The 27,053-nt window shown below is 41.3% G+C and overlaps 1 protein-coding gene across 1 annotated transcript in view; it reads left to right on the top strand.

The window, feature by feature from the left end:
* Window positions 1-27,053, top strand: part of LOC106596347 (ubiquitin carboxyl-terminal hydrolase 33) — a 59,666-nt gene that overhangs the window by 12,718 nt on the left and 19,895 nt on the right. The window contains exons 5-13 of the mRNA XM_082973180.1: window positions 3,610-3,762; window positions 5,024-5,132; window positions 6,226-6,295; window positions 9,905-10,018; window positions 11,941-12,019; window positions 19,785-20,265; window positions 20,711-20,845; window positions 21,869-21,975; window positions 23,530-23,702. Of these exons, the coding sequence (XP_082829306.1) occupies window positions 3,610-3,762; window positions 5,024-5,132; window positions 6,226-6,295; window positions 9,905-10,018; window positions 11,941-12,019; window positions 19,785-20,265; window positions 20,711-20,845; window positions 21,869-21,975; window positions 23,530-23,702 (1,421 nt within the window). The remainder of the gene's footprint in view (window positions 1-3,609; window positions 3,763-5,023; window positions 5,133-6,225; window positions 6,296-9,904; window positions 10,019-11,940; window positions 12,020-19,784; window positions 20,266-20,710; window positions 20,846-21,868; window positions 21,976-23,529; window positions 23,703-27,053) is intronic.

Below are 27,053 nucleotides of genomic sequence, written 5' to 3'. Positions count from 1 at the left end.
GAGAGGTGAAAGGTGATGTTGGAGGGAGACGAGAGTCCCAGTTCCTAGAGAGGTGAAAGGTGATGTTGGAGGAGACGAGAGTCCCAGTTCCTAGAGAGGTGAAAGGTGATGTTGGAGGAGACGAGAGTCCCAGTTCCTAGAGAGGTGAAAGGTGATGTTGGAGGAGACGAGAGTCCCAGTTCCTAGAGAGGTGAAAGGTGATGTTGGAGGGAGACGAGAGTCCCAGTTCCTAGAGAGGTGAAAGGTGATGTTGGAGGGAGACGAGAGTCCCAGTTCCTAGAGAGGTGAAAGGTGATGTTGGAGGGAGACGAGAGTCCCAGTTCCTAGAGAGGTGAAAGGTGATGTTGGAGGGAGACGAGAGTCCCAGTTCCTAGAGAGGTGAAAGGTGATGTTGGAGGGAGACGAGAGTCCCAGTTCCTAGAGAGGTGAAAGGTGATGTTGGAGGGAGACGAGAGTCCCAGTTCCTAGAGAGGTGAAAGGTGATGTTGGAGGGAGACGAGAGTCCCAGTTCCTAGAGAGGTGAAAGGTGATGTTGGAGGGAGACGAGAGTCCCAGTTCCTAGAGAGGTGAAAGGTGATGTTGGAGGGAGACGAGAGTCCCAGTTCCTAGAGAGGTGAAAGGTGATGTTGGAGGAGACGAGAGTCCCAGTTCCTAGAGAGGTGAAAGGTGATGTTGGAGGAGACGAGAGTCCCAGTTCCTAGAGAGGTGAAAGGTGATGTTGGAGGAGACGAGAGTCCCAGTTCCTAGAGAGGTGAAAGGTGATGTTGGAGGAGACGAGAGTCCCAGTTCCTAGAGAGGTGAAAGGTGATGTTGGAGGGACGAGGCCCGCCAGAGGGTGGGGGGGGGGCGGGCCCAGTTCCTAGAGAGGTGAAAGGTGATGTTGGAGGGAGACGAGAGTCCCAGTTCCTAGAGAGGTGAAAGGTGATGTTGGAGGGAGACGAGAGTCCCAGTTCCTAGAGAGGTGAAAGGTGATGTTGAGGGGGACGAGAGTCCCAGTTCCTAGAGAGGTGAAAGGTGATGTTGGAGGGAGACGAGAGTCCCAGTTCCTAGAGAGGTGAAAGGTGATGTTGGAGGGGACGAGAGTCCCAGTTCCTAGAGAGGTGAAAGGTGATGTTGGAGGAGACGAGAGTCCCAGTTCCTAGAGAGGTGAAAGGTGATGTTGGAGGAGACGAGAGTCCCAGTTCCTAGAGAGGTGAAAGGTGATGTTGGAGGAGACGAGAGTCCCAGTTCCTAGAGAGGTGAAAGGTGATGTTGGAGGAGACGAGAGTCCCAGTTCCTAGAGAGGTGAAAGGTGATGTTGGAGGGAGACGAGAGTCCCAGTTCCTAGAGAGGTGAAAGGTGATGTTGGAGGAGACGAGAGTCCCAGTTCCTAGAGAGGTGAAAGGTGATGTTGGAGGGAGACGAGAGTCCCAGTTCCTAGAGAGGTGAAAGGTGATGTTGGAGGGAGACGAGAGTCCCAGTTCCTAGAGAGGTGAAAGGTGATGTTGGAGGAGACGAGAGTCCCAGTTCCTAGAGAGGTGAAAGGTGATGTTGGAGGGAGACGAGAGTCCCAGTTCCTAGAGAGGTGAAGGTGATGTTGAGGGGACGAGAGTCCCAGTCCTAGAGAGGTGAAAGGTGATGTTGGAGGGAGACGAGAGTCCCAGTTCCTAGAGAGGTGAAAGGTGATGTTGGAGGAGACGAGAGTCCCAGTTCCTAGAGAGGTGAAAGGTGATGTTGGAGGAGACGAGAGTCCCAGTTCCTAGAGAGGTGAAAGGTGATGTTGGAGGAGACGAGAGTCCCAGTTCCTAGAGAGGTGAAAGGTGATGTGGAGGAGACGAGAGTCCCAGTTCCTAGAGAGGTGAAAGGTGATGTTGGAGGAGACGAGAGTCCCAGTTCCTAGAGAGGTGAAAGGTGATGTTGGAGGAGACGAGAGTCCCAGTTCCTAGAGAGGTGAAAGGTGATGTTGGAGGAGACGAGAGTCCCAGTTCCTAGAGAGGTGAAAGGTGATGTTGGAGGAGACGAGAGTCCCAGTTCCTAGAGAGGTGAAAGGTGATGTTGGAGGGAGACGAGAGTCCCAGTTCCTAGAGAGGTGAAAGGTGATGTTGGAGGGAGACGAGAGTCCCAGTTCCTAGAGAGGTGAAAGGTGATGTTGAGGGGGACGAGAGTCCCAGTTCCTAGAGAGGTGAAAGGTGATGTTGGAGGGAGACGAGAGTCCCAGTTCCTAGAGAGGTGAAAGGTGATGTTGGAGGAGACGAGAGTCCCAGTTCCTAGAGAGGTGAAAGGTGAGGTTGGAGGGAGACGAGAGTCCCAGTTCCTAGAGAGGTGAAAGGTGATGTTGGAGGGAGACGAGAGTCCCAGTTCCTATTGCATCACATGAGTGTACAAAACATTATAAACATTAGGATTTTTAATCCTTGAGACATCGATTGTGTATGTGTTTCATTCAGAGGGTGAATGGGCAAGACAAAATATTTTAGAACTTTTTGAAGGGGTTATGGTAGTACGTGGCAGTTGCACTGGTTTGTGTCAAGAACTGCAACACTGCTGGGTTTTTCACGCTCAGCAGACGTGTTAGAAATGAGGATTTCCTGTCTAGTCTCTAACCTCGCAGAAGGACTTCCTGTCTAGTCTCTAACCTCGCAGAAGGATTTTCAGGTCTAGTCTCTACCCTCACAGAAGGATTTTCTGTCTAGTCTCTACCCTCACAGAAGGATAGTCTCTATCCTCACAGAAGGATTTCCTGTCTAGTCTCTACCCTCACAGAAGGATAGTCTCTACCCTCACAGAAGGATTTCCTGTCTAGTCTCTAACCTCGCAGAAGGATAGTCTCTAACCTCACAGAAGGATAGTCTCTACCCTCACAGAAGGATAGTCTCTACCCTCGCAGAAGGATAGTCTCTACCCTCGCAGAAGGATAGTCTCTACCCTCGCAGAAGGATAGTCTCTACCCTCGCAGAAGGATAGTCTCTACCCTCGCAGAAGGATAGTCTCTAACCCTCGCAGAAGGATAGTCTCTAACCCTCGCAGAAGGATAGTCTCTAACCCTCGCAGAAGGATAGTCTCTAACCCTCGCAGAAGGATAGTCTCTAACCCTCGCAGAAGCCAAAGCCCCTCCCCGATCCGTGTTGTCACACACGTTAGGCACTCCTGGCGAAGAAGTTTAAGCACCGCCTTCTTCTCCCAATCCTGATAGGTCCAAGTAACCAGTGAGGAAAAACCCCAAAACCTCCTCCAGGGGTGGTAGGTAGCCTAGCGGTTAGAGCGTTGGGCCAGTAACCGAAAGGTTGCTAGATCAAATCCCTGAGCTGACGAGGTAAAAACCTGTCGTTCTGCCCCTGAACAAGGCAGTTAAGTCACTCATCCCGTTCAGTCCTGACAGATTCTCTGTCTATTCTCTGCTCCTTAAGGGTGGGTGTTGTCATCCTAGCCCCTCTCTACCAACACTAATGCAGACACATGAATAATGTACCTGTCTGTCCTGTCTGTCCTGTCTGTCTCTGTCCTGTCTGTCTGTCGTCAACAACAATAATACACTGTATTTGTTTTTTTGCTTATACCACCTTTATACATTTTATTACACCTTTATAAACATCTAGAAACATGAACATGTTTCTAACCCCTCTATAACAGGAGACGGGCCACAACCTGACAGTGAACCTGACCACTCTGAGGGTGTGGTGTTATGCCTGTGGGAAAGAGGTGTTCCTGGAGCATCACCTGGGCCATCACTGCCCTGTCCCCAGCACCAAGACCCTCACATCACCTCTCACCAACAACACACAGGTAATGTTACGCTCTGAAACCAACGTTGGTTGGTTGGTTGGTTGGTTGGTTGGTATGCTGATTGGTTGGTTGGTTGGTTGGTATGCTGATTGGTTGGTTGGTTGGTATGCTGGTTGGTTGGTATGCTGGTTGGTTGGTATGCTGGTTGGTTGGTATGCTGATTGGTTGGTATGCTGATTGGTTGGTATGCTGATTGGTTGGTATGCTGATTGGTTGGTATGCTGGTTGGTTGGTTGGTTGGTATGCTGGTTGGTTGGTATGCTGGTTGGTTGGTATGCTGGTTGGTTGGTATGCTGGTTGGTTGGTATGCTGGTTGGTTGGTATGCTGGTTGGTTGGTTGGTATGCTGGTTGGTTGGTTGGTATGCTGGTTGGTTGGTTGGTATGCTGGTTGGTTGTTGGTATGCTGGTTGGTTGGTATGCTGGTTGGTTGGTATGCTGATTGGTTGGTATGCTGGTTGGTTGGTATGCTGGTTGGTTGGTTGGTATGCTGGTTGGTTGGTTGGTATGCTGGTTGGTTGGTATGCTGGTATGCGTTGGTTGGTTGGTTGGTATGCTGATTGGTTGGTATGCTGATTGGTTGGTATGCTGGTATGCTGGTATGCTGGTTGGTTGGTCAATTTTATTTATTGGTTGATTGATCCCTGAATTCATTGAGTGATTGTTACCTAGAAAGATTGTTACCTAGAAAGATTGATACCTAGAAAGATTGATACCTAGAAAGATTGATACCTAGAAAGATTGATACCTAGAAAGATTGATACCTAGAAAGATTGATACCTAGAAAGATTGATACCTAGAAAGATTGATACCTAGAAAGATTCATACCTAGAAAGATTGATACCTAGAAAGATTGATACCGAGGTTTATTTGATAACTGATTGATACCTGAATTGATTGATAGATTGACTGATACCTTGATTGCTTGGTTGACTAATTAATGACTGAATCACTAATTAAGTTCCCTCATTATAAAAACCCGTTGTCTATAGCTGAAGCCACAACCCCCCCCCCCCCCCCCCCCCCCGACCAAATCAACGTAGAACATGAACACTGTACAGATTCAATCATATGGTTAATGATTATTTCACATCACTTTGAGACCATGTTTTAAAGTCCACAATCATTCAGTTATGTAACGTTGTTTTCTGTCTTTATGTAAAAAGCTGTCGAAGCAGTTGGTTCCGCTGTCGTCTCCTCGCGCTGCTGATAGGTCACTGTGTTTAGACGCTTATGGTTCTAATTGGGTCTTCTGTCCCCCAGGAGGGTAGCAGGGTGCTGGGCCGCTCCACCTCTCTGAGACTGCCCCCTACTGGTGGCTGTGAAGACCTGGGCATGGAGACTGAGGAGGAGGAAGAGCTTCGCCCCAGAGGTAGTATTATTATCCGTAGAGCGTGTTAGGGGCGTGTTAGGGGGCGTGTTTAGGGGCGTGTTAGGGGCCCTGTGTTTACGCAATGTGACATGCCTGGATTTTTACCTTTTAAAAAAAAAAAAAATTATTTAAAGCTGCAATATGTCCATTTTTAGGCGACCCTGACCAAATTCACATAGAAATGTGTGTTATAGATCTGTCGTTCTCATTGAAAGCAAGTCTAAGAAGCGGTAGATCTGTTCTGTGTGTGCTATTTCTACGCTTCCCTTTCTTAAGTTTCATTTTCGAGTCTTATCGGTATCTTTTTTTTTTTACACCAGCTTCAAACAGCTAAAAATACAAAATTTTTGATTCTGGAAAATGTATTTCTCAACGGTTTAGATGATACAATGATTCTTTACACTATACTTGTTTTTTGTTTTTTTTGTCACATAAACTGAAATTAGTTTAAACTATTAGAATTTTAACAACCAGGAAAAGGCGGGGCGATATCTGCATAGTGCAGCTTTAAAGCGTTTTCATTAAACTGTCCAGCAGCATCTTTATTTCAATCAATCAATCACATTTATTTATAAAGCCCTTTTTTACATCAGCTGATGTATAGATACCCAGCCTAAAAAAAATCAAAAAACAGCAAGCAATGCAGGTATAGAAGCACATTTCTGACCAGAGCTTAAAATACAGGATCACTGTTAAACTGACTGAGCGCCTCTGGACCATCGTTCCCAAGTCTCTCAGCTGATCTCCTCCACCTACTGCCAAATCAAACTCCTACTAGTTGAACATTGACTATAATGAATCGGGGCTAGTAGCTGTCAAGGTGACGGGTGGCATTCAGGATAGATAGGTGTTTGTGTGTCAGGATAGGTGTGTGTGTGTGTGTGTGTGTGTGTCAGGATAGGTGTTTGTGTGTCAGGATAGGTTGTGTGTGTGGTGTGTGGTCAGGATAGGTGTGTGTGTCAGGATAGGTGTGTGTGTGTGTGTGTGTGTCAGGATAGGTGTGTGTGTCAGGATAGGTGTGTGTGTGTGTGTGTGTGTGTGTCAGGATAGATGTGTGTGTGTCAGGATAGATGTGTGTGTCTCTCTCCACCAGGTCTGACGGGACTGAAGAACATAGGAAACACCTGCTTTATGAACGCAGCCCTGCAGGCCCTCTCTAACTGGTGAGAACCTATACCAAACCCATATCTGACCTTTCACCCTGACCCCAGCCCTCTCTAACTGGTGAGAACCTATACCAAACCCATATCTGACCTTTCACCCTGACCCCAGCCCTCTCTAACTGGTGAGAACCTATACCAAACCCATATCTGACCTTTCACCCTGACCCCAGCCCTCTCTAACTGGTGAGAACCTATACCAAACCCATATCTGACCTTTCACCCTGACCCCAGCCCTCTCTAACTGGTGAGAACCTATACCAAACCCATATCTGACCTTTCACCCTGACCCCAGCCCTCTCTAACTGGTGAGAACCTATACCAAACCCATATCTGACCTTTCACCCTGACCCCAGCCCTCTCTAACTGGTGAGAACCTATACCAAACCCATATCTGACCTTTCACCCTGACCCCAGCCCTCTCTAACTGGTGAGAACCTATACCAAACCCATATCTGACCTTTCACCCTGACCCCAGCCCTCTCTAACTGGTGAGACCCTATACCAAACCCATATCTAACCTTTCACCCTGACCCCAGCCCTCTCTAACTGGTGAGAACCTATACCAAACCCATATCTGACCTTTCACCCTGACCCCAGCCCTCTCTAACTGGTGAGAACCTATACCAAACCCATATCTGACCTTTCACCCTGACCCCAGCCCTCTCTAACTGGTGAGAACCTATACCAAACCCATATCTGACCTTTCACCCTGACCCCAGCCCTCTCTAACTGGTGAGAACCTATACCAAACCCATATCTGACCTTTCACCCTGACCCCAGCCCTCTCTAACTGGTGAGAACCTATACCAAACCCATATCTGACCTTTCACCCTGACCCCAGCCCTCTCTAACTGGTGAGAACCTATACCAAACCCATATCTGACCTTTCACCCTGACCCCAGCCCTCTCTAACTGGTGAGAACCTATACCAAACCCATATCTGACCTTTCACCCTGACCCCAGCCCTCTCTAACTGGTGAGACCTGGTTCGAGGTCCAGGTTAGAGGCCCTCCTGCCCATTAAATGGAGAGGGAGAGACAAAGAAAGAGGTGGAATGGGTTCACACTCATGGAATGTTACATAAAGGTCACTTCATTATTCAGTGTTTTACTGCATCAGGGATCGTGTACACAGACGTATCGGGCTTTACCAGCCTTCAGAGTGTAGGTACAATTTACTTTAATTCAAAACAGCATTTATAAAGAACTACAGACGAGCAGCAGGTGCTTCTAATCAGGGTTACCGTAACAACAGACGAGCAGCAGGTGCTTCTAATCAGGGTTACCGTAACAACAGACGAGCAGCAGGTGCTTCTAATCAGGGTTACCGTAACAACAGACGAGCAGCAGGTGCTTCTAATCAGGGTTACCGAACAACAGACGAGCAGCAGGTGCTTCTAATCAGGGCTAGAAGCAACCCGACCCCTGTCCTGATGAAGCCCCAAAACTTGAACAGAAGCCAGTTGCTTAACGAATCCCAGCAATAACGGAATAAACTGTTTACTGTAAACTATTTAGTTACTTTCAATGATGGCCGTAATGGCATCAAATCTATTGGCTGTTATATTTAGTGTTTTTGCTGCCAAACAAATATGTTGTGTTTTGGCTGTAAAGAAAAAGCCAGATCTCAGACTGGCCAATAAAAATAAAATATTAAGATGGACAAAAGAACACAGATACTGGACTGAGGAACTCTGCCTAGAAGGGCAGCATCCCGGAGTCGCCTCTTCACTGTTGATACTGGACAGAGGAACTCTGCCTAGAAGGCCAGCATCCCGGAGTCGCCTCTTCACTGTTGACGTACACAGCGTTGTACCAGACCTAAAGTTTCTTGGCAATTTCTCACATGGAATAGCCTTCATTTCTCAGAACAAGAATAGACTGACAAGTTTCAGAAGAAAGTTATTTGTTTCTGGACATTTTGAGCCTGTAATCAAACCCACAAATGCTGAAGCTCCAGATACTCAGCTAGTCTAAAGAAGGCCAGTTTTATTGCTTCTTTAATTAGTACAACAGTTTTCAGCTGTGCTAAGATAATTGCAAAAGGGTTTTCTAATGATCAATTAGACTTTTTAAAATGATAAACTTGGATTAGCTAACACAACGTGCCATTGGAACACAGGAGTGATGGTTGCTGATAATGGGCCTCTGTATGCCTATGTAGATATTCCATTAAAAATCAGACGTTTCCAGCTACAATAGTCATTTACAACATTAACAATATCTACACTGTATTTCTGATCAATTTGATGTTATTTTAATGGACAAAAAATGCGCTTTTCTTTCAAAAACAAGGTAATTTCTCAGTGTTACATTACTAGATCCCTTTCTCAGTGTTTCATTACTAGATCCCTTTCTCAGTGTTTCATTACTAGATCCCTTTCTCAGTGTTACATTACTAGATCCCTTTCTCAGTGTTACATTACTAGATCCCTTTCTCAGTGTTTCATTACTAGATCCCTTTCTCAGTGTTACATTACTAGATCCCTTTCTCAGTGTTTCATTACTAGATCCCTTTCTCAGTGTTACATTACTAGATCCCTTTCTCAGTGTTACATTACTAGATCCCTTTCTCAGTGTTACATTACTAGATCCCTTTCTCAGTGTTACATTACTAGATCCCTTTCTCAGTGTTACATTACTAGATCCCTTTCTCAGTGTTACATTACTAGATCCCTTTCTCAGTGTTACATTACTAGATCCCTTTCTCAGTGTTTCATTACTAGATCCCTTTCTCAGTGTTTCATTACTAGATCCCTTTCTCAGTGTTTCATTACTAGATCCCTTTCTCAGTGTTTCATTACTAGATCCCTTTCTCAGTGTTTCATTACTAGATCCCTTTCTCAGTGTTACATTACTAGATCCCTTTCTCAGTGTTACATTACTAGATCCCTTTCTCAGTGTTACATTACTAGATCCCTTTCTCAGTGTTACATTACTAGATCCCTTTCTCAGTGTTACATTACTAGATCCCTTTCTCAGTGTTACATTACTAGATCCCTTTCTCAGTGTTTCATTACTAGATCCCTTTCTCAGTGTTACATTACTAGATCCCTTTCTCAGTGTTTCATTACTAGATCCCTTTCTCAGTGTTACATTACTAGATCCCTTTCTCAGTGTTTCATTACTAGATCCCTTTCTCAGTGTTACATTACTAGATCCCTTTCTCAGTGTTACATTACTAGATCCCTTTCTCAGTGTTACATTACTAGATCCCTTTCTCAGTGTTACATTACTAGATCCCTTTCTCAGTGTTACATTACTAGATCCCTTTCTCAGTGTTTCATTACTAGATCCCTTTCTCAGTGTTACATTACTAGATCCCTTTCTCAGTGTTACATTGATCATGAACAGGTTAAGACGCATAAGAGTTGTCCGTTAAATACAATATAATATATTACAGAATGTGGTGCGAGGACAATCTCTCTTTCTCAGTCTCTCACTCGTTCTCTCCCCTCTATCTGCATGTAGTCAGGTGTATGACCTCTCTCTCTCTCCTTTCTCTCTCCAGTCCTCCTCTAACCCAGTTCTTCTCTCTCTCCAGTCCTCCTCTAACCCAGTTCTTCTCTCTCTCCAGTCCTCCTCTAACCCAGTTCTTCTCTCTCTCCAGTCCTCCTCTAACCCAGTTCTTTGTGGAGTGTGGAGGTCTGGTGAGGACAGACAAGAAGCCTGCTCTGAGTAAGAGCTACCAGAAACTGGTGTCAGACCTCTGGCACAAGAACAGGTACACATCTCATTCTCTCACTTTAGTCCACACACACACACACACACACGTATTTACTTGCTAGGGTGCTGTATTATCCTGACAGTTTATAAGATGTTAGGGTCTGCAGCCTCAGAAATGAGGGCGATCCTGGAATGATCTACAGGTCTTTTTAAAACTTGATTATTTGGTCCCAGAATGTGAATTTAGGACTCTGATTTAAAAAAAAAAAAATATTAAAGTGCGCTTGTTTTGATTGATTTGTAAATATTAGTTGCCCTTTTGAATGGAACATAATTTATTTGAAATGTTGGAACTGTCATTTTGTAGTGATCGTCCTTGATTCAACAGTAACTAAGATGGTGGAGAGGTCTGTCCATAATAAAGGCGCTGCTCTGCCTTCTTAACAACACTATCAACAAGGCAGGTCCTACAGGCCCTAGTTTCTACCTTCTTAACAACACTATCAACAAGGCAGGTCCTACAGGCCCTAGTTTCTACCTTCTTAACAACACTATCAACAAGGCAGGTCCTACAGGCCCTAGTTTCTACCTTCTTAACAACACTATCAACAAGGCAGGTCCTACAGGCCCTAGTTTCTACCTTCTTAACAGCACTATCAACAAGGCAGGCCCTAGTTTCTACCTTCTTAACAACACTATTAACAAGGCAGGTCCTACAGGCCCTAGTTTCTACCTTCTTAACAACACTATCAACAAGGCAGGTCCTACAGGCCCTAGTTTCTACCTTCTTAACAGCACTATCAACAAGGCAGGTCCTACAGGCCCTAGTTTCTACCTTCTTAACAACACTATCAACAAGGCAGGTCCTACAGGCCCTAGTTTCTACCTTCTTAACAACACTATCAACAAGGCAGGTCCTACAGGCCCTAGTTCTGTCACACCTGGACTACTGTTCAGTCGTGTGGTCAGGTGCCACAAAGAAGGACTTAGGATAATTACAATATACACGTATATCTCTCCTGGCTCAAAGTAGAGGAGATATTGACTTCATCGCTACTTGTTTTTGTAAGAAGTATTGACATGTTGAATACACTGAGCTGTCTGTTTAAACTACTGGCACACAGCTCAGACACCCATCCATACCCCACAAGACATGCCACCAGAGGTCTCTTCACAGTCCCCAAGTCCAGAACAGACTATGGGAGGAGCACAGTACTACATAGAGCCATGACTACATGGAACTCTATTCCACATCAGGTAACTGATGCAGCAGTAAAATTAGATTAAAAAAAAACCCGGATAAAAATACACCTTATGGAACAGGAACTAATGGGGATCCATAATAAACCCCAGGAAGAGTAGCTGCTGCCTGGGCAGGAACTAATGGGGATCCATAATAAACCCCAGGAAGAGTAGCTGCTGCCTTGGCAGGAACTAATGGGGATCCATAATAAACCCCAGGAAGAGTAGCTGCTGCCTTGGCAGGAACTAATGGGGATCCATAATAAACCCCAGGAAGAGTAGCTGCTGCCTTGGCAGGAACTAATGGGGATCCATAATAAACCCCAGGAAGAGTAGCCGCTGCCTTGGCAGGAACTAATGGGGATCCATAATAAACCCCAGGAAGAGTAGCTGCTGCCTTGGCAGGAACTAACGGGGATCCATAATAAACCCCAGGAAGAGTAGCTGCTGCCTTGGCAGGAACTAATGGGGATCCATAATAAACCCCAGGAAGAGTAGCTGCTGCCTTGGCAGGAACTAATGGGGATCCATAATAAACCCCAGGAAGAGTAGCTGCTGCCTTGGCAGGAACTAATTGGCATACTTAATAAATAGAAATGCAAAATAGTTTTTCACATTGCTTGAACTGTTGGAAATGAGACCCTGGTCTCAATGGGTTTGTAATAAAAGCAAATGTAAGCTATTCTTGTTCTGTGGTGTTTCACACAGTCCTAACCTTTTCTTCCTGTGGTGTTTCAGGCCATCCTATGTCGTCCCTACCAGTCTGTTCCAGGGGATCAAGGCTGTTAACCCCATGTTCAGAGGATACTCACAACAGGTAGGTGTCTTCTCATTGTGATAATATATGATTTATAATATGTAAAACGGGTGTTTTGTATGAAAGATAATATTCCCAGGCTGGCAGATGGCCTCCTCTAGGGCTGTTACTGAACCAGTAAACTGAAGAATAAGTCCTTTACGTCTCTGTCTTTCCTCAGCCACCATCACAAGCATGAACTGATTAACAGTCCGTTTCTCTTTAGGTTGACACCATTCTATGGTTGAGTGTGTGTTAGTTCACTGTTTGTTTTGCAGTTTTAGTCAGGGAATATTAATTTTGTCACACTGCTCTGTAAGGCAGGCTGGGAATTATCATCCAGATGAATGGAGGAAGGAACTTCCAGGCTCCTGAGAGAGAGAGAGAGGATGTTCAAATTGTATTTGACACATGCGCCGGATACAACAGGTGTAGACGTTACCGTGAAATCCTTACTTACAAGCCCTTAACCAACAACGCAGTTAAGAAAAATATTTACTAAATAAACTAAAGTTAAAAAATAAAAAGAGCAACAATAAAATAACAGTAGCGAGGCTATATACAGGGGGTCGATCTCGTACAACGCTGTGTACTACTCCCTTCACAGAATAGTGCATACTACTCAAATGGCAGGCCAAAACCTGAGAAGATTCTGTACAGGAAGTACCCTGTCTGACCATTTCTTGGCCTTCTTTGTCATCTCTATCCAAAACAAAGGATCTCTGCTGTAACGTGACATTTTCTAAGGCTCTCAGAAGGCGCCAGAACGTTGAATGATGACTTTGCAGCCCATGGCTGAAAAACAGTAGCGCATTTGGTAAGTGGTCGATCTGAGAACAATGAGACTGGCGTGCACGTGAAGAGTCCATTTTAGATTATCAGTCTTTGAACGAAAACAACGACTCCCGGTCGGAATATTAGAAAAAAAATCGCATAAAAATTGATTTTAATCAGCGTTTGACATGCTTCGAAGTACGGTAATGGAATATAGACGCTTCACAAGTCTTCAACTGGCAGCTTCATTAAATAGTACCCGCAAAACACCAGTCTCAACGTCAACAGTGAAGAGGCGACTCCGGGATGCTGCCCTTCTAGGCAGAGTTCCTCTGTCCAGTATCAACAGTGAGGAGGCGACTCCGGGATGCTGACCTTCTAGGCAGAGTTCCTCTGTCCAGTGTCTGTGTTCTTTTGCCCACCTTAATCTGTTATTTTTATTAACCAGTCTGAGATATGGCTTTTTCTTTACAACTCTGCCTCTTCACTGTTGACGTTCATTTTTGTAATGACTTGGTGCTGCCTATCTTGGCCAGGACGCTCTTGAAAAATAGATTTTAAATCTCAATGAGCCCTTCCTGGTTAAATAAAGGTTAAATAAAAAATAAAAAATAAAAATAAAAAATATGTATATATATATATAACTATATACTTACAATTATAATGATACACTTATAATGATACAACTATATAACTGTATCATTATAGCTATATAAGTATCATTATAGCTATATAACTATATAACTATCATTATAACTATATCATTATACCTGTATAACTGTCATTATACATCATTATAGCTATATAACTGTATCATTATAGCTATATAACTATCATTATAGCTATATAACTATCATTATAGCTATATAACTATCATTATAGCTATATAACTATCATTATAGCTATATAACTATCATTATAGCTATATCATAACTACATAACTATATCACTATCATTATAACTATATACTTACAACTATCATTATAACTATATCATTATCTATATCATTAACTATATACTTACAACTATATAACTACACTGCTCAAAAAAATAAAGGGAACACTTAAACAACACAATGTAACTCCAAGTCAATCACACTTCTGTGAAATCAAACTGTCCACTTAGGAAGCAACACTGATTGACAATACATTTCACATGCTGTTGTGCAAATAGAATAGACAACAGGTGGAAATTATAGGCAATTAGCAAGACACCCCCAATAAAGGAGTCACAGCCCTCCATGTGCTCGCCAGAGGTAGCCTGACTGCCATTAGGTACCGAGATGAGATCCTCAGACCCCTTGTGAGACCATATGCTGGTGCGGTTGGCCCTGGGTTCCTCCTAATGCAAGACAATGCTAGACCTCATGTAGCTGGAGTGTGTCAGCAGTTCCTGCAAGAGGAAGGCATTGATGCTATGGACTGGCCCGCCCGTTCCCCAGACCTGAATCCAATTGAGCACATCTGGGACATCATGTCTCGCTCCATCCACCAACACCACGTTGCACCACAGACTGTCCAGGAGTTGGCGGATGCTTTAGTCCAGGTCTGGGAGGAGATCCCTCAGGAAACCATCCGCCACCTCATCAGGAGCATGCCCAGGCATTGTAGGGAGGTCATACAGGCACGTGGAGGCCACACACACTACTGAGCCTCATTTTGACTTGTTTTAAGGACATTACATCAAAGTTGGATCAGCCTGGTTTTCCACTTTAATTTTGAGTGTGACTCCAAATCCAGACCTCCATGGGTTGATAAATTGGATTTCCATTGATTGTGTGATTTTGTTGTCAGCACATTCAACTATGTAAAGAAAAAAGTATTTAATAAGATTATTTCTTTCATTCAGATTTAGGATGTGTTATTTAAGTGTTCCCTTTATTTTTTTGAGCAGTATATATCATAACTATATCATTATACCTATATAACTATATCATTATAACTATATCATTATACCAATATAACTATACCAATATACCTTTATAACTATATCAATATACCTATATAACTATATCATTATACCTATCATAACTATCATTATACCTATATAACTATATCATATAACTATATCATTATAACTATAGAACTATCATTATACCTATAGAACTATCATTATCCCTAATAGAACTATCATTATACCTATATCATACGTATTTCATTATACCTATATCACGTATTTCATTCTACCTATATCATACGTATTTCATTATACCTATATCATACCTATATCATTATACCTATATCATAACTATATCATTATACCTATATCATAACTATTTCATTATACCTATATCATAACTATTTCATTATACCTATATCATACCTATATCATTATACCTATTTCATTATACCTATATCATACCTATTTCATTATACCTATATCATACCTATTTCATTATACCTATAGCATTATACCTATATCATTATACCTATAGCATTATACCTATATCATACCTATATCATTATACCTATATCATACCTATTTCATTATACCTATATCATACCTATATCATTATACCTATAGCATTATACCTATATCATAACTATATCATTATACCTATATCATAACTATGTCATTATACCTATAGCATTATACCTATATAAATATCATTATAACTATATCATTATAACATTTTTTACATTTTAGTCATTTAGGGGACGCTCTTATCCAGAGCGACTTACAGTAGTGAATGCATACATTTCATACATTTTTTTCCCCGTACTGGTCCCCCGTGGGAATCGAATCCACAACCCTGGCGTTGCAAACACCATGCTCTACCACTATATCATTATAACTATATAACTATATCATTATAACTATATAAACTATATCATTATAACTATATCACTATATCATAACTATATCATTATAACTATATCATAACTACATAACTATATAACTATCATAACTATATCATTATAACTATATAACTATATCATAACTATATCATTATAACTATATAACTATATCATTATAACTATATAACTATATCATAACTATATCATTATAACTATATAACTATCATTATAACTATATCATAACTATATAACTATATCATTATAACTATATAACTATATCATTATAACTATATAACTATATTATTATAACTATATACCTATATCATTATAACTATATACCTATATCATTATAACTATATACCTATATCATTATAACTATATAACTATATCATTATAACTATATAACTATATCACTATATCATTATACCTATATCATTATACCTATATCATTATATCATTATACCTATATCATTATACCTACCTATTACCTATATTATTATAACTATATAACTATATCATAACTATATCATTATAACTATATCATAACTATATCATAACTATATCATTATACCTATATAACTATATCATTATACCTATATCACTATATCATTATACCTATATCATTATAACTATATCATTATATCATTATAACTATATCATTATAACTATATAACTATATAACTATATCATTATAACTATATAACTATATCATTATAACTATATAACTATATCATTATAACTATATAACTATCATTATACCTATATACCTATATCATTATACCTATATACCTATATCATTATAACTATATACCTATATCATTATACCTATATACCTATATCATTATAACTATATACCTATATCATTATAACTATATACCTATATCATTATAACTATATACCTATATCATTATAACTATATACCTATATCATTATAACTATATACCTATATCATTATAACTATATACCTATATCATTATAACTATATACCTATATCATTATAACTATATACCTATATCATAACTATATACCTATATCATTATAACTATATACCTATATCATTATAACTATATACCTATATCATTATAACTATATAACTATATCATTATAACTATATTATAACTATATCATTATAACTATATTATAACTATATCATTATACCTATATCATTATAACTATATCATTATAACTATATTATAACTATATCATTACTAACTATATCATTATAACTATCATAACTATATCATAACTATATCATAACTATATCATAACTATATCATAACTATATCATAACTATATCATACCTATATCATTATAACTATATCATTATAACTATATACCTATATCATTATAACTATATAACTATATCATTATAACTATATAACTATATCATTATAACTATATAACTACATCATTATACCTATATCATTATACCTATATCATTATACCTATATCATTAACTATATACCTATATTATTATAACTATATCATAACTATATCATAACTATATCATTATAACTATATCATAACTATATCATTATACCTATATCACTATATCATTATACCTATATCATTATAACTATATCATTATAACTATATCATTATAACTATATCATTATAACTATCATTATATCATTATAACTATATAACTATATCATTATAACTATATAACTATATCATTATACCTATATCATTATAACTATATACCTATATCATTAACTATATACCTATATCATTATAACTATATCATTATACCTATATAACTATATTATTAACTATATAACTATATCATTATAACTATATAACTATCATTATACCTATATAACTATATAACTATATCATTATACCTATATAACTATATTATTAACTATATAACTATATCATTATAACTATATCATTATACCTATATAACTATATTATTAACTATATAACTATATCTATATCATTATATCTATAACTATCATTATACCTATATAACTATATTATTAACTATATAACTATATCATTATAACTATATCATTATAACTATATCATTATATCATTATACCTATATCATTATACCTATATCATTATAACTATATACCTATATTATTATAACTATATAACTATATCATAACTATATCATAACTATATCATTATAACTATATCATAACTATATCATTATAACTATATCATAACTATATCATTATAACTATATCATTATACCTATATCACTATATCATTATACCTATATCATTATAACTATATCATTATAACTATATCATTATAACTATATCATTATACCTATATCATTATAACTATATCATTATAACTATATCATTATAACTATATAACTATATCATTATAACTATATAACTATATCATTATACCTATATCATTATAACTATATACCTATATCATTAACTATATACCTATATCATTATAACTATATCATTATACCTATATAACTATATTATTAACTATATAACTATATCATTATAACTATATAACTATCATTATACCTATATAACTATATAACTATATCATTATACCTATATAACTATATTATTAACTATATAACTATATCATTATAACTATATCATTATATCTATATAACTATCATTATACCTATATAACTATATTATTAACTATATAACTATATCATTATAACTATATCATTATAACTATATAACTATATCATTATAACTATATCATTATAACTATATAACTATATCATTATAACTATATCATTATAACTATATAACTATATCATTATACCTATATCATTATAACTATATAATTATATCATTATAACTATATCATCATAACTATATAACTATATCATCATTACTATATCATAACTATATCATCATAACTATATCATAACTATATAACTATATCATAACTATATCATCATTACTATATCATAACTATATCATCATAACTATATCACTAACTATATAACTATATCACATAACTATATCATCATAACTATATCATAACTATATAACTATCATAACTATATCATCATAACTATATCATAACTATATCATTATAACTATATACCTATATCATTAACTATATACCTATATCATTATAACTATATCATTATACCTATATAACTATATTATTAACTATATAACTATATCATAACTATATAACTATATCATAACTATATCATCATAACTATATCATAACTATATAACTATATCATAACTATATAACTATATCATCATAACTATATAACTATATCATAACTATATAACTATATCATCATAACTATATCATAACTATATCATTATAACTATATCATAACTATATAACTATATCATAACTATATCATAACTATCATAACTATATCATCATAACTATATCATAATAACTATATCATAACTATATCATAACTATCATAACTATATCATCATAACTATATCATAACTATATAACTATATCATAACTATATCATAACTATATAACTATATCATCATAACTATATCATCATAACTATATCATAACTATATAACTATATCATAATAACTATATCATAACTATATAACTATATCACAACTATATCATCATAACTATATCATAACTATATAACTATATAACTATCATTATAACTATATCATTAACTATATCATTAACTATCATAACTATATAGTTATATCATTATAACTATTTCATTATCCTTAAGGCCACTGCAACCACATTATCTTGTTATTTGCTGAAAGAAGTGGATCTCTATAAGGTCGTCGGCTGCCCTACACCTTTCGTTTCAAGGTTCATCGAGTTGTACAGTGTTTTATGGGTCTTTGGGCACCAATGTTGTACTGGACTGTCAGTTGACTAACTATCATTGTAATATGTTGCTCTTGAGCGTGAAAAACACAGCGGTGTTGCAATTCTTGACACACTCAAACTGGTTCGCCTGTCACCTACTACCCATACCCTGTTCAAAGACACTTCAATATTTTGTCTTGCCCCATTCACCCTCTGAATGGTCACACATACACAATCCATGTCTCAATTGTCTCAAGGCTTAAAAATCATTCTTTAACCATGTCTCTTCCCCCCTTCATCTACATTTTGATTTGAAGTGACACCAATAAGGGATCGTAACTTTCACCTGGTCAGTCATGTCATGGAAAGAAAGAAAGAGCAGGTGTTCCTAATGTTTTGTCCAGTGTGTATATGTATGACAGTATATTCTATCTGTATGTGATCTATATCTACCTCAGGACTCTCAGGAGTTCCTGCGCTGTCTGATGGACCAGCTCCACGAGGAGCTGAAGGAGCCTCTGGCCGAGCCCCTCGACAACGACCAACACTCGCACGCCATCGCCATGGACGACGACGGCCCCGACGACGACAGCCCCAGCCAGTCGGACAACGACTTTCAGTCATGCGAGTCGTGCGAGCGGGTGGACAGAGAGGGTCAGGGTGGGAGCGGGGACGGGCAGGCGGCGCCGCCGCCAAGGGAGGAGTCTAAAGAGGCGGAGATGCTGATCCCCGACGGGCCTGACTCCTCCCACTCCTTCGGCCAGACCAATAGGGAGTGGCAGAAAGAGAAGAACCTGATCAACGACCTCTACCGGGGGTCAGGGGCCGCGGGGTCAGCGGGAGACCTGGATAAAGACGTGAATACCGCTCCCGCGGTGGCCACGCCCATCGTCAGCAGCCAGGGGACAATCAAAGTCCAGATACAGAGCCGCATGGCTGGTGGGTGGCGTGGCTGGTGGGTGGCGTGGCTGGAGGGTGGCGTGGCTGGAGGGTACACCATGAATGAATGGAGGAATTCATTAATTAATGAAGGGATGAATTATGGAGTGAGTGGGTGGGTGAGTGGGTGGGTGAGTGAGTGAATTGGTGAGTGGGTGAATGAATGAATCACGTAAACCATCACATCAGCCTAAGTCTCCTGTCTGTAGTACTCCAGACTGTGGTAGCCCATTGGTTTAAAGCCTGATGGTATTTATAGCAGGTGAACATACGTCTTCAGGTCTAAGCTTGGAGCTTCTAACACTGCTGTAGTAGAACTAGCTCGTAATTACTTTACCTATTGAAGTTAAAGGCTCTGATTTGTAAATTGTTCTGGATTAAAGAGCGTCTGCTAGAATGACTGAAATATAACTGTAACTAACAGTCTGCACCTCTCTGTTCCCAGAGCTGCAGGTCGTGTCCAGCAGCACCCGGACCCAGAGTCCAGTCCATATGGAGGGACACTGCCTCACCAAGATGTCCTCCAGTCCCCCCAAGACTAACTCTGTCTGGCCAGGAATGTCCTCCAGCCATAAGAAAGGTACAATATGAAAAATGTATTTTTGTGAGGCCATCACTAAATGAAAATACACAAAGGCAACAATACAGAACACAGTCACTCTAGAGTATCTATCTACGGCCTCTCTATTGGCGCAGTGGTTTAAGGCTAGCTGTGCCACTAGAGATTCTTGGTTCGAGTCCAGGCTCTGTCGCAGCCGGCTCAGCGTCGTCCGGGTTAGGGGAGGGTTTGGCCGGCAGGGATGTCCTTGTCCCATCGCTCTCTAGCGACTCCTGTGGCGGGCCGGGCGCAGTGCACGCCGACACGGTCGCCAGGTGTACGGTGTTTCCTCCGACACAATGGTGCGCCTGGCTTCTGGGTTAAGTGGGAATTGTGTTAAGAAGCAGTGCGGCTTGGTTGGGTTGTGTTTCGGAGGACGCACGGCTCTCGACCTTCGCCTCTCCTGAGTCCGTACGGGAGTTGCAGCGATGAGACAAAACTGTAACTGCCAATTGGAAACCAGGGAAAAAAGGGGTACAAATAAATAAAAAGATGATCTATCATCGAGCAATTCAATCAACACCTTGACTCTCTGACTCTCTGACTCACCCAGACTCTCTCTCTGTCTCTCTGTCTCTCTCTCTCTCTCTCTCTCTGACTCTCTGGCTCTGCTCTCTCTCTCTGACTCTCTCTCTGTCTCTCTGTCTCTCTGTCTCTCTGTCTCTCTCTCTCTGACTCATTGACTCTCTCACTCTCTCTCTGACTCTCTCTCTGACTCACTGACTCTCTCTCTGACTCACTGACTCACTCTCTGACTCTCTCTCTCTCTGACTCTCTCTCTGTCTCTCTGTCTCTCTGTCTCTCTCTCTCTGACTCATTGACTCTCTCACTCTCTCTCTGACTCTCTCTCTGACTCACTGACTCTCTGACTCTCTGACTCTCTCTCTGACTCACTGACTCTCTCTCTCTGACTCTCTGACTCTCTCTCTCTGACTCTCTCTCTCTGACTCTCTCTCTCTGACTCTCTCTCTCTGACTCTCTCTCTCTGACTCTCTCTCTCTGTAGTGTCCTCGTTCTCCTCAACAAAGAGCCAGAAGAAGTACCGTAGTGTGATATCAGACGTGTTTGATGGGACCATTGTCAGCTCAGTACAGTGTCTGACCTGCGATCGGGTGAGTAGTTTTTCCAGCCATCTTGTGGGGCTCCTTCTTCCTCTCAGGCCTTAACGCGAGGGGGGGGAAGAGGGTTAACTTGACTCACGTCTCTCTGCCTCATCTTTTGGAATATTGCGTTACTCTGAACCCACACTGTTCTGCAGGAAGGCCTGCCGGTTTGGACTTGATGGAGTACAGCGGAAGTGACTTTACGCAGCAGGTTAGGAGAATGAGCGCCAGCAGGTTAGGAGAATGAGCGTAGCAGGTTAGGAGAATGAGGGCAGCAGGTTAGGAGAATGAGGGCAGCAGGTTAGGAGAATGAGCGCAGCAGGTTAGGAGAATGAGGGCAGCAGGTTAGGAGAATGAGGGCAGCAGGTTAGGAGAATGAGCGCAGCAGGTTAGGAGAATGAGCGCCAGCAGGTTAGGAGAATGAGCGCCAGCAGGTTAGGAGAATGAGCGCAGCAGGTTAGGAGAATGAGCGCAGCAGGTTAGGAGAATGAGCGCAGCAGGTTAGGAGAATGAGGGCCAGCAGGTTAGGAGAATGAGCGCAGCAGGTTAGGAGAATGAGGGCCAGCAGGTTAGGAGAATGAGCGCCAGCAGGTTAGGAGAATGAGCGCCAGCAGGTTAGGAGAATGAGCGCCAGCCGGTTAGGAGAATGAGCGCCAGCAGGTTAGGAGAATGAGGGCAGCAGGTTAGGAGAATGAGGGCAGCAGGTTAGGAGAATGAGGGCAGCAGGTTAGGAGAATGAGGCCAGCAGGTTAGGAGAATGAGGGCCAGCAGGTTAGGAGAATGAGCGCCAGCAGGTTAGGAGAATGAGCGCCAGCAGGTTAGGAGAATGAGGGCCAGCAGGTTAGGAGAATGAGCGCCAGCAGGTTAGGAGAATGAGCGCAGCAGGTTAGGAGAATGAGCGCAGCAGGTTAGGAGAATGAGGGCCAGCAGGTTAGGAGAATGAGGGCCAGCAGGTTAGGAGAATGAGGGCCAGCAGGTTAGGAGAATGAGGGCCAGCAGGTTAGGAGAATGAGGGCCAGCAGGTTAGGAGAATGAGGGCCAGCAGGTTAGGAGAATGAGCGCAGCAGGTTAGGAGAATGAGCGCCAGCAGGTTAGGAGAATGAGCGCAGCAGGTTAGGAGAATGAGCGCAGCAGGTTAGGAGAATGAGGGCAGCAGGTTAGGAGAATGAGGGCAGCAGGTTAGGAGAATGAGGGCAGCAGGTTAGGAGAATGAGCGCCAGCAGGTTAGGAGAATGAGGGCCAGCAGGTTAGGAGAATGAGCGCCAGCAGGTTAGGAGAATGAGCGCAGCAGGTTAGGAGAATGAGCGCAGCAGGTTAGGAGAATGAGCGCCAGCAGGTTAGGAGAATGAGCGCCAGCAGGTTAGGAGAATGAGCGCCAGCAGGTTAGGAGAATTAGGTTAAGGTTGGGTAAAGGGGTTAGCTAAAATGCTACAATTGTCCTCGACTCAACTCAAACATATCTAGCAACAACCAGACCTTCCCTCAGAACATCCTTTTGGTTTCCATTAATGCGATTCTGCCTCATCTTTACATCTCATAATCACATATCACTCTTCCCTCCAGGTGTCAGTGACCCTCGAGAACTTCCAGGACTTGTCCCTGCCCATCCCTGGTAAGGAGGACCTGGCTAAACTCCACTCCTCCTCCCATCAGACATCTCTGATCAAGGCCGGCTCCTGTGGAGAGGCCTACGCAGCCCAGGGATGGGTGGCCTTCGTCATGGAATACATCAAGAGGTTTGTTATGTTATATACAGAATGTTATTACAGTACGTCAAAAAAGGTACGTACCTGATCAGTGTTATGAATGAGGCATAATAACGGTCAAAATAACAACATGTTTTTAGTACATCAACAAGTCCTGTAACGTTATAAGGATATGAACGATGTGATGAGGCAGTGTGAGTCAGCAGGTTGACTCAGGAGATAATGTGACAAGCCGTACAGATCAGTCATGTCAGGCCCTGTGTCCCCAGCACACACTTCCTTACCACTTTTATAGTGGATAGTCTCCAGCAGTGGTGTAAAGTACTGATCTGAGGACTCACTAAACAGAGAACATCCCTGGTCATCTCTACTGCCTCTGATCTGGAGGACTCACTAAACAGAGAACATCCCTGGTCATCCCTACTGCCTCTGATCTGGCGGACTCACTAAACAGAGAACATCCCTGGTCATCCCTACTGCCTCTGATCTGGTGGACTCAGTAAACAGAGAACATCCCTGGTCATCCCTACTGCCTCTGATCTGGAGGACTCACTAAACAGAGAACATCCCTGGTCATCCCTACTGTCTCTGATCTGGAGGACTCACTAAACAGAGAACATCCCAGGTCATCCCTACTGCCTCTGATCTGGAGGACTCACTAAACAGAGAACATCCCTGGTCATCCCTACTGCCTCTGATCTGGTGGACTCACTAAACAGAGAACATCCCTGGTCGTCCCTACTGCCTCTGATCTGGAGGACTCACTAAACAGAGAACATCCCTGGTCGTCCCTACTGCCTCTGATCTGGTGGACTCACTAAACAGAGAACATCCCTGGTCATCCCTACTGCCTCTGATCTGGAGGACTCACTAAACAGAGAACATCCCTGGTCATCCCTACTGCCTCTGATCTGGAGGACTCACTAAACAGAGAACATCCCTGGTCATCCCTACTGCCTCTGATCTGGAGGACTCACTAAACAGAGAACATCCCTGGTCATCCCTACTGCCTCTGATCTGGAGGACTCGCTAAACAGAGAACATCCCTGGTCATCCCTACTGCCTCTGATCTGGAGGACTCACTAAACAGAGAACATCCCTGGTCGTCCCTACTGCCTCTGATCTGGAGGACTCACTAAACAGAGAACATCCCTGGTCATCCCTACTGCCTCTGATCTGGAGGACTCACTAAACAGAGAACATCCCTGGTCGTCCCTACTGCCTCTGATCTGGAGGACTCACTAAACAGAGAACATCCCTGGTCATCCCTACTGCCTCTGATCTGGAGGACTCACTAAACACACATGCTTTGTTTGTAAATTGTCTGAATGTTGGAATGTGCCCCTGGCTTTCCGTAAATTTAAAAACAAGAAAATGGTGCCATCTGGTTTGCTTCATATAAGGAATTTGAAATGATTTATACTTTTACTTTTGATACTTGTATTTATTTAATTTTATTTAACTAAGCAAGTCAGTTAAGAACACATTCTTATTTTTTTTTATTTCACCTTTTATTTAACCAGGTAGGCCAGTTGAGAAGAAGTTCTCATTTACAACTGCGACCTGGCCAAGATAAAGCAAAGCAGTGCGACACAAACAACAACAGAGTTACACATTAACAAACGTACAGTCAATAACACAATAGAAAAGAAAAATAGAAAAATATATATACAGTGTGTGCAAATGAAGTAAGATTAGGGAGGTAAGGCAATAATTAATTACAATTTAGCATTAATACTGGAGTGATAGATGTGCAGATGATGATGTGCAAGTAGAGATACTGGGGTGCAAAAGAGCAAGAGGGTAAGTAATAATATGGGGATGAGGTAGTTGGGTGGGCTATTTACAGATGGGCTGTGTACAGGTACAGTGATCGGTGAGCTGCTCTGACAGCTGATGCTTAAAGTTAGTGAGGGAGATATAAGATTCCAGCTTCAGTGATCTTTGCAATTCGTTCCAGTCATTGGCAGCAGAGAACTGGAAGGAAAGGCGGCCAAAGGAGGAGTTGGCTTTGGGGATGACCAGTGAAATATACCTGCTGGAGTGTATGCTACGGGTGGGTGTTGCTATGGTGACCAGTGAGCTGAGATAAGGCGGGGCCTTACCTAGCAGAGACTTATAGATGACCAGGGTGACTTTTACTTGAGTCATTTTCCATTAAGGTATCTTTACTTTTACTCAAGTATGACAATTGGGTACTTTTTCCACCACTGGTCTGCGAACACCAAGTGTTTTGTCTAGAGGTCAATATATAGGGGTTATATCTCATAGGGGTCAATATATAGGGGTTATATCTCATAGTGGATAGTCTGCTAACACCAAGTGTGTTGTATTGAGGTCTTTCCTGAGCATGTGACTCGACCAGGAACAACTCTATTTCCTGGTTGAAGCAGATAAACACATTGTTAGTAGGGGTCAGGGTTGGGGTCAACATTAACACATTGTTAGTAGGGGTCAGGGTTGGGGTCAACATTAACACATTGTTAGTAGGAGTCAGGGTTGGGGTCAACATTAACACATTGTTAGTAGGGGTCAGGTTTGGGGTCAACATTAACACATTGTTAGTAGGGGTCAGGGTTGGGGTCAACATTAACACATTGTTAGTAGGGGTCAGGGTTGGGGTCAACATTAACACATTGTTAGTAGGGGTCAGGGTTGGGGTCAACATTAACACATTGTTAGTAGGGGTCAGGGTTGGGGTCAACATTAACACATTGTTAGTAGGGGTCAGGGTCAACATTAACACATTGTTAGTAGGAGTCAGGGTTGGGGTCAACATTAACACATTGTTAGTAGGGGTCAGGGTCAACATTAACACATTGTTAGTAGGAGTCAGGGTTGGGGTCAACATTAACACATTGTTAGTAGGGGTCAGGGTTGGGGTCAACATTAACACATTGTTAGTAGGGGTCAGGGTTGGGGTCAACATTAACACATTGTTAGTAGGGGTCAGGGTTGGGGTCAACATTAACACATTGTTAGTAGGGGTCAGGGTTGGGGTCAACATTAACACATTGTTAGTAGGGGTCAGGGTTGGGGTCAACATTAACACATTGTTAGTAGGAGTCAGGGTTGGGGTCAACATTAACACATTGTTAGTAGGGGTCAGGGTTGGGGTCAACATTAACACATTGTTAGTAGGAGTCAGGGTTGGGGTCAACATTAACACATTGTTAGTAGGGGTCAGGGTTGGGGTCAACATTAACACATTGTTAGTAGGGGTCAGGGTTGGGGTCAACATTAACACATTGTTAGTAGGGGTCAGGGTCAACATTAACACATTGTTAGTAGGAGTCAGGGTTGGGGTCAACATTAACACATTGTTAGTAGGGGTCAGGGTTGGGGTCAACATTAACACATTGTTAGTAGGGGTCAGGGTTG

The sequence above is a fragment of the Salmo salar genome, chromosome 03, assembly GCF_965601325.2.
Source record: "Salmo salar chromosome 03, fSalSal1, whole genome shotgun sequence".
NCBI lineage: Eukaryota > Metazoa > Chordata > Actinopteri > Salmoniformes > Salmonidae > Salmo > Salmo salar.
This window is presented reverse-complemented; position numbering and strand designations above follow the sequence as displayed.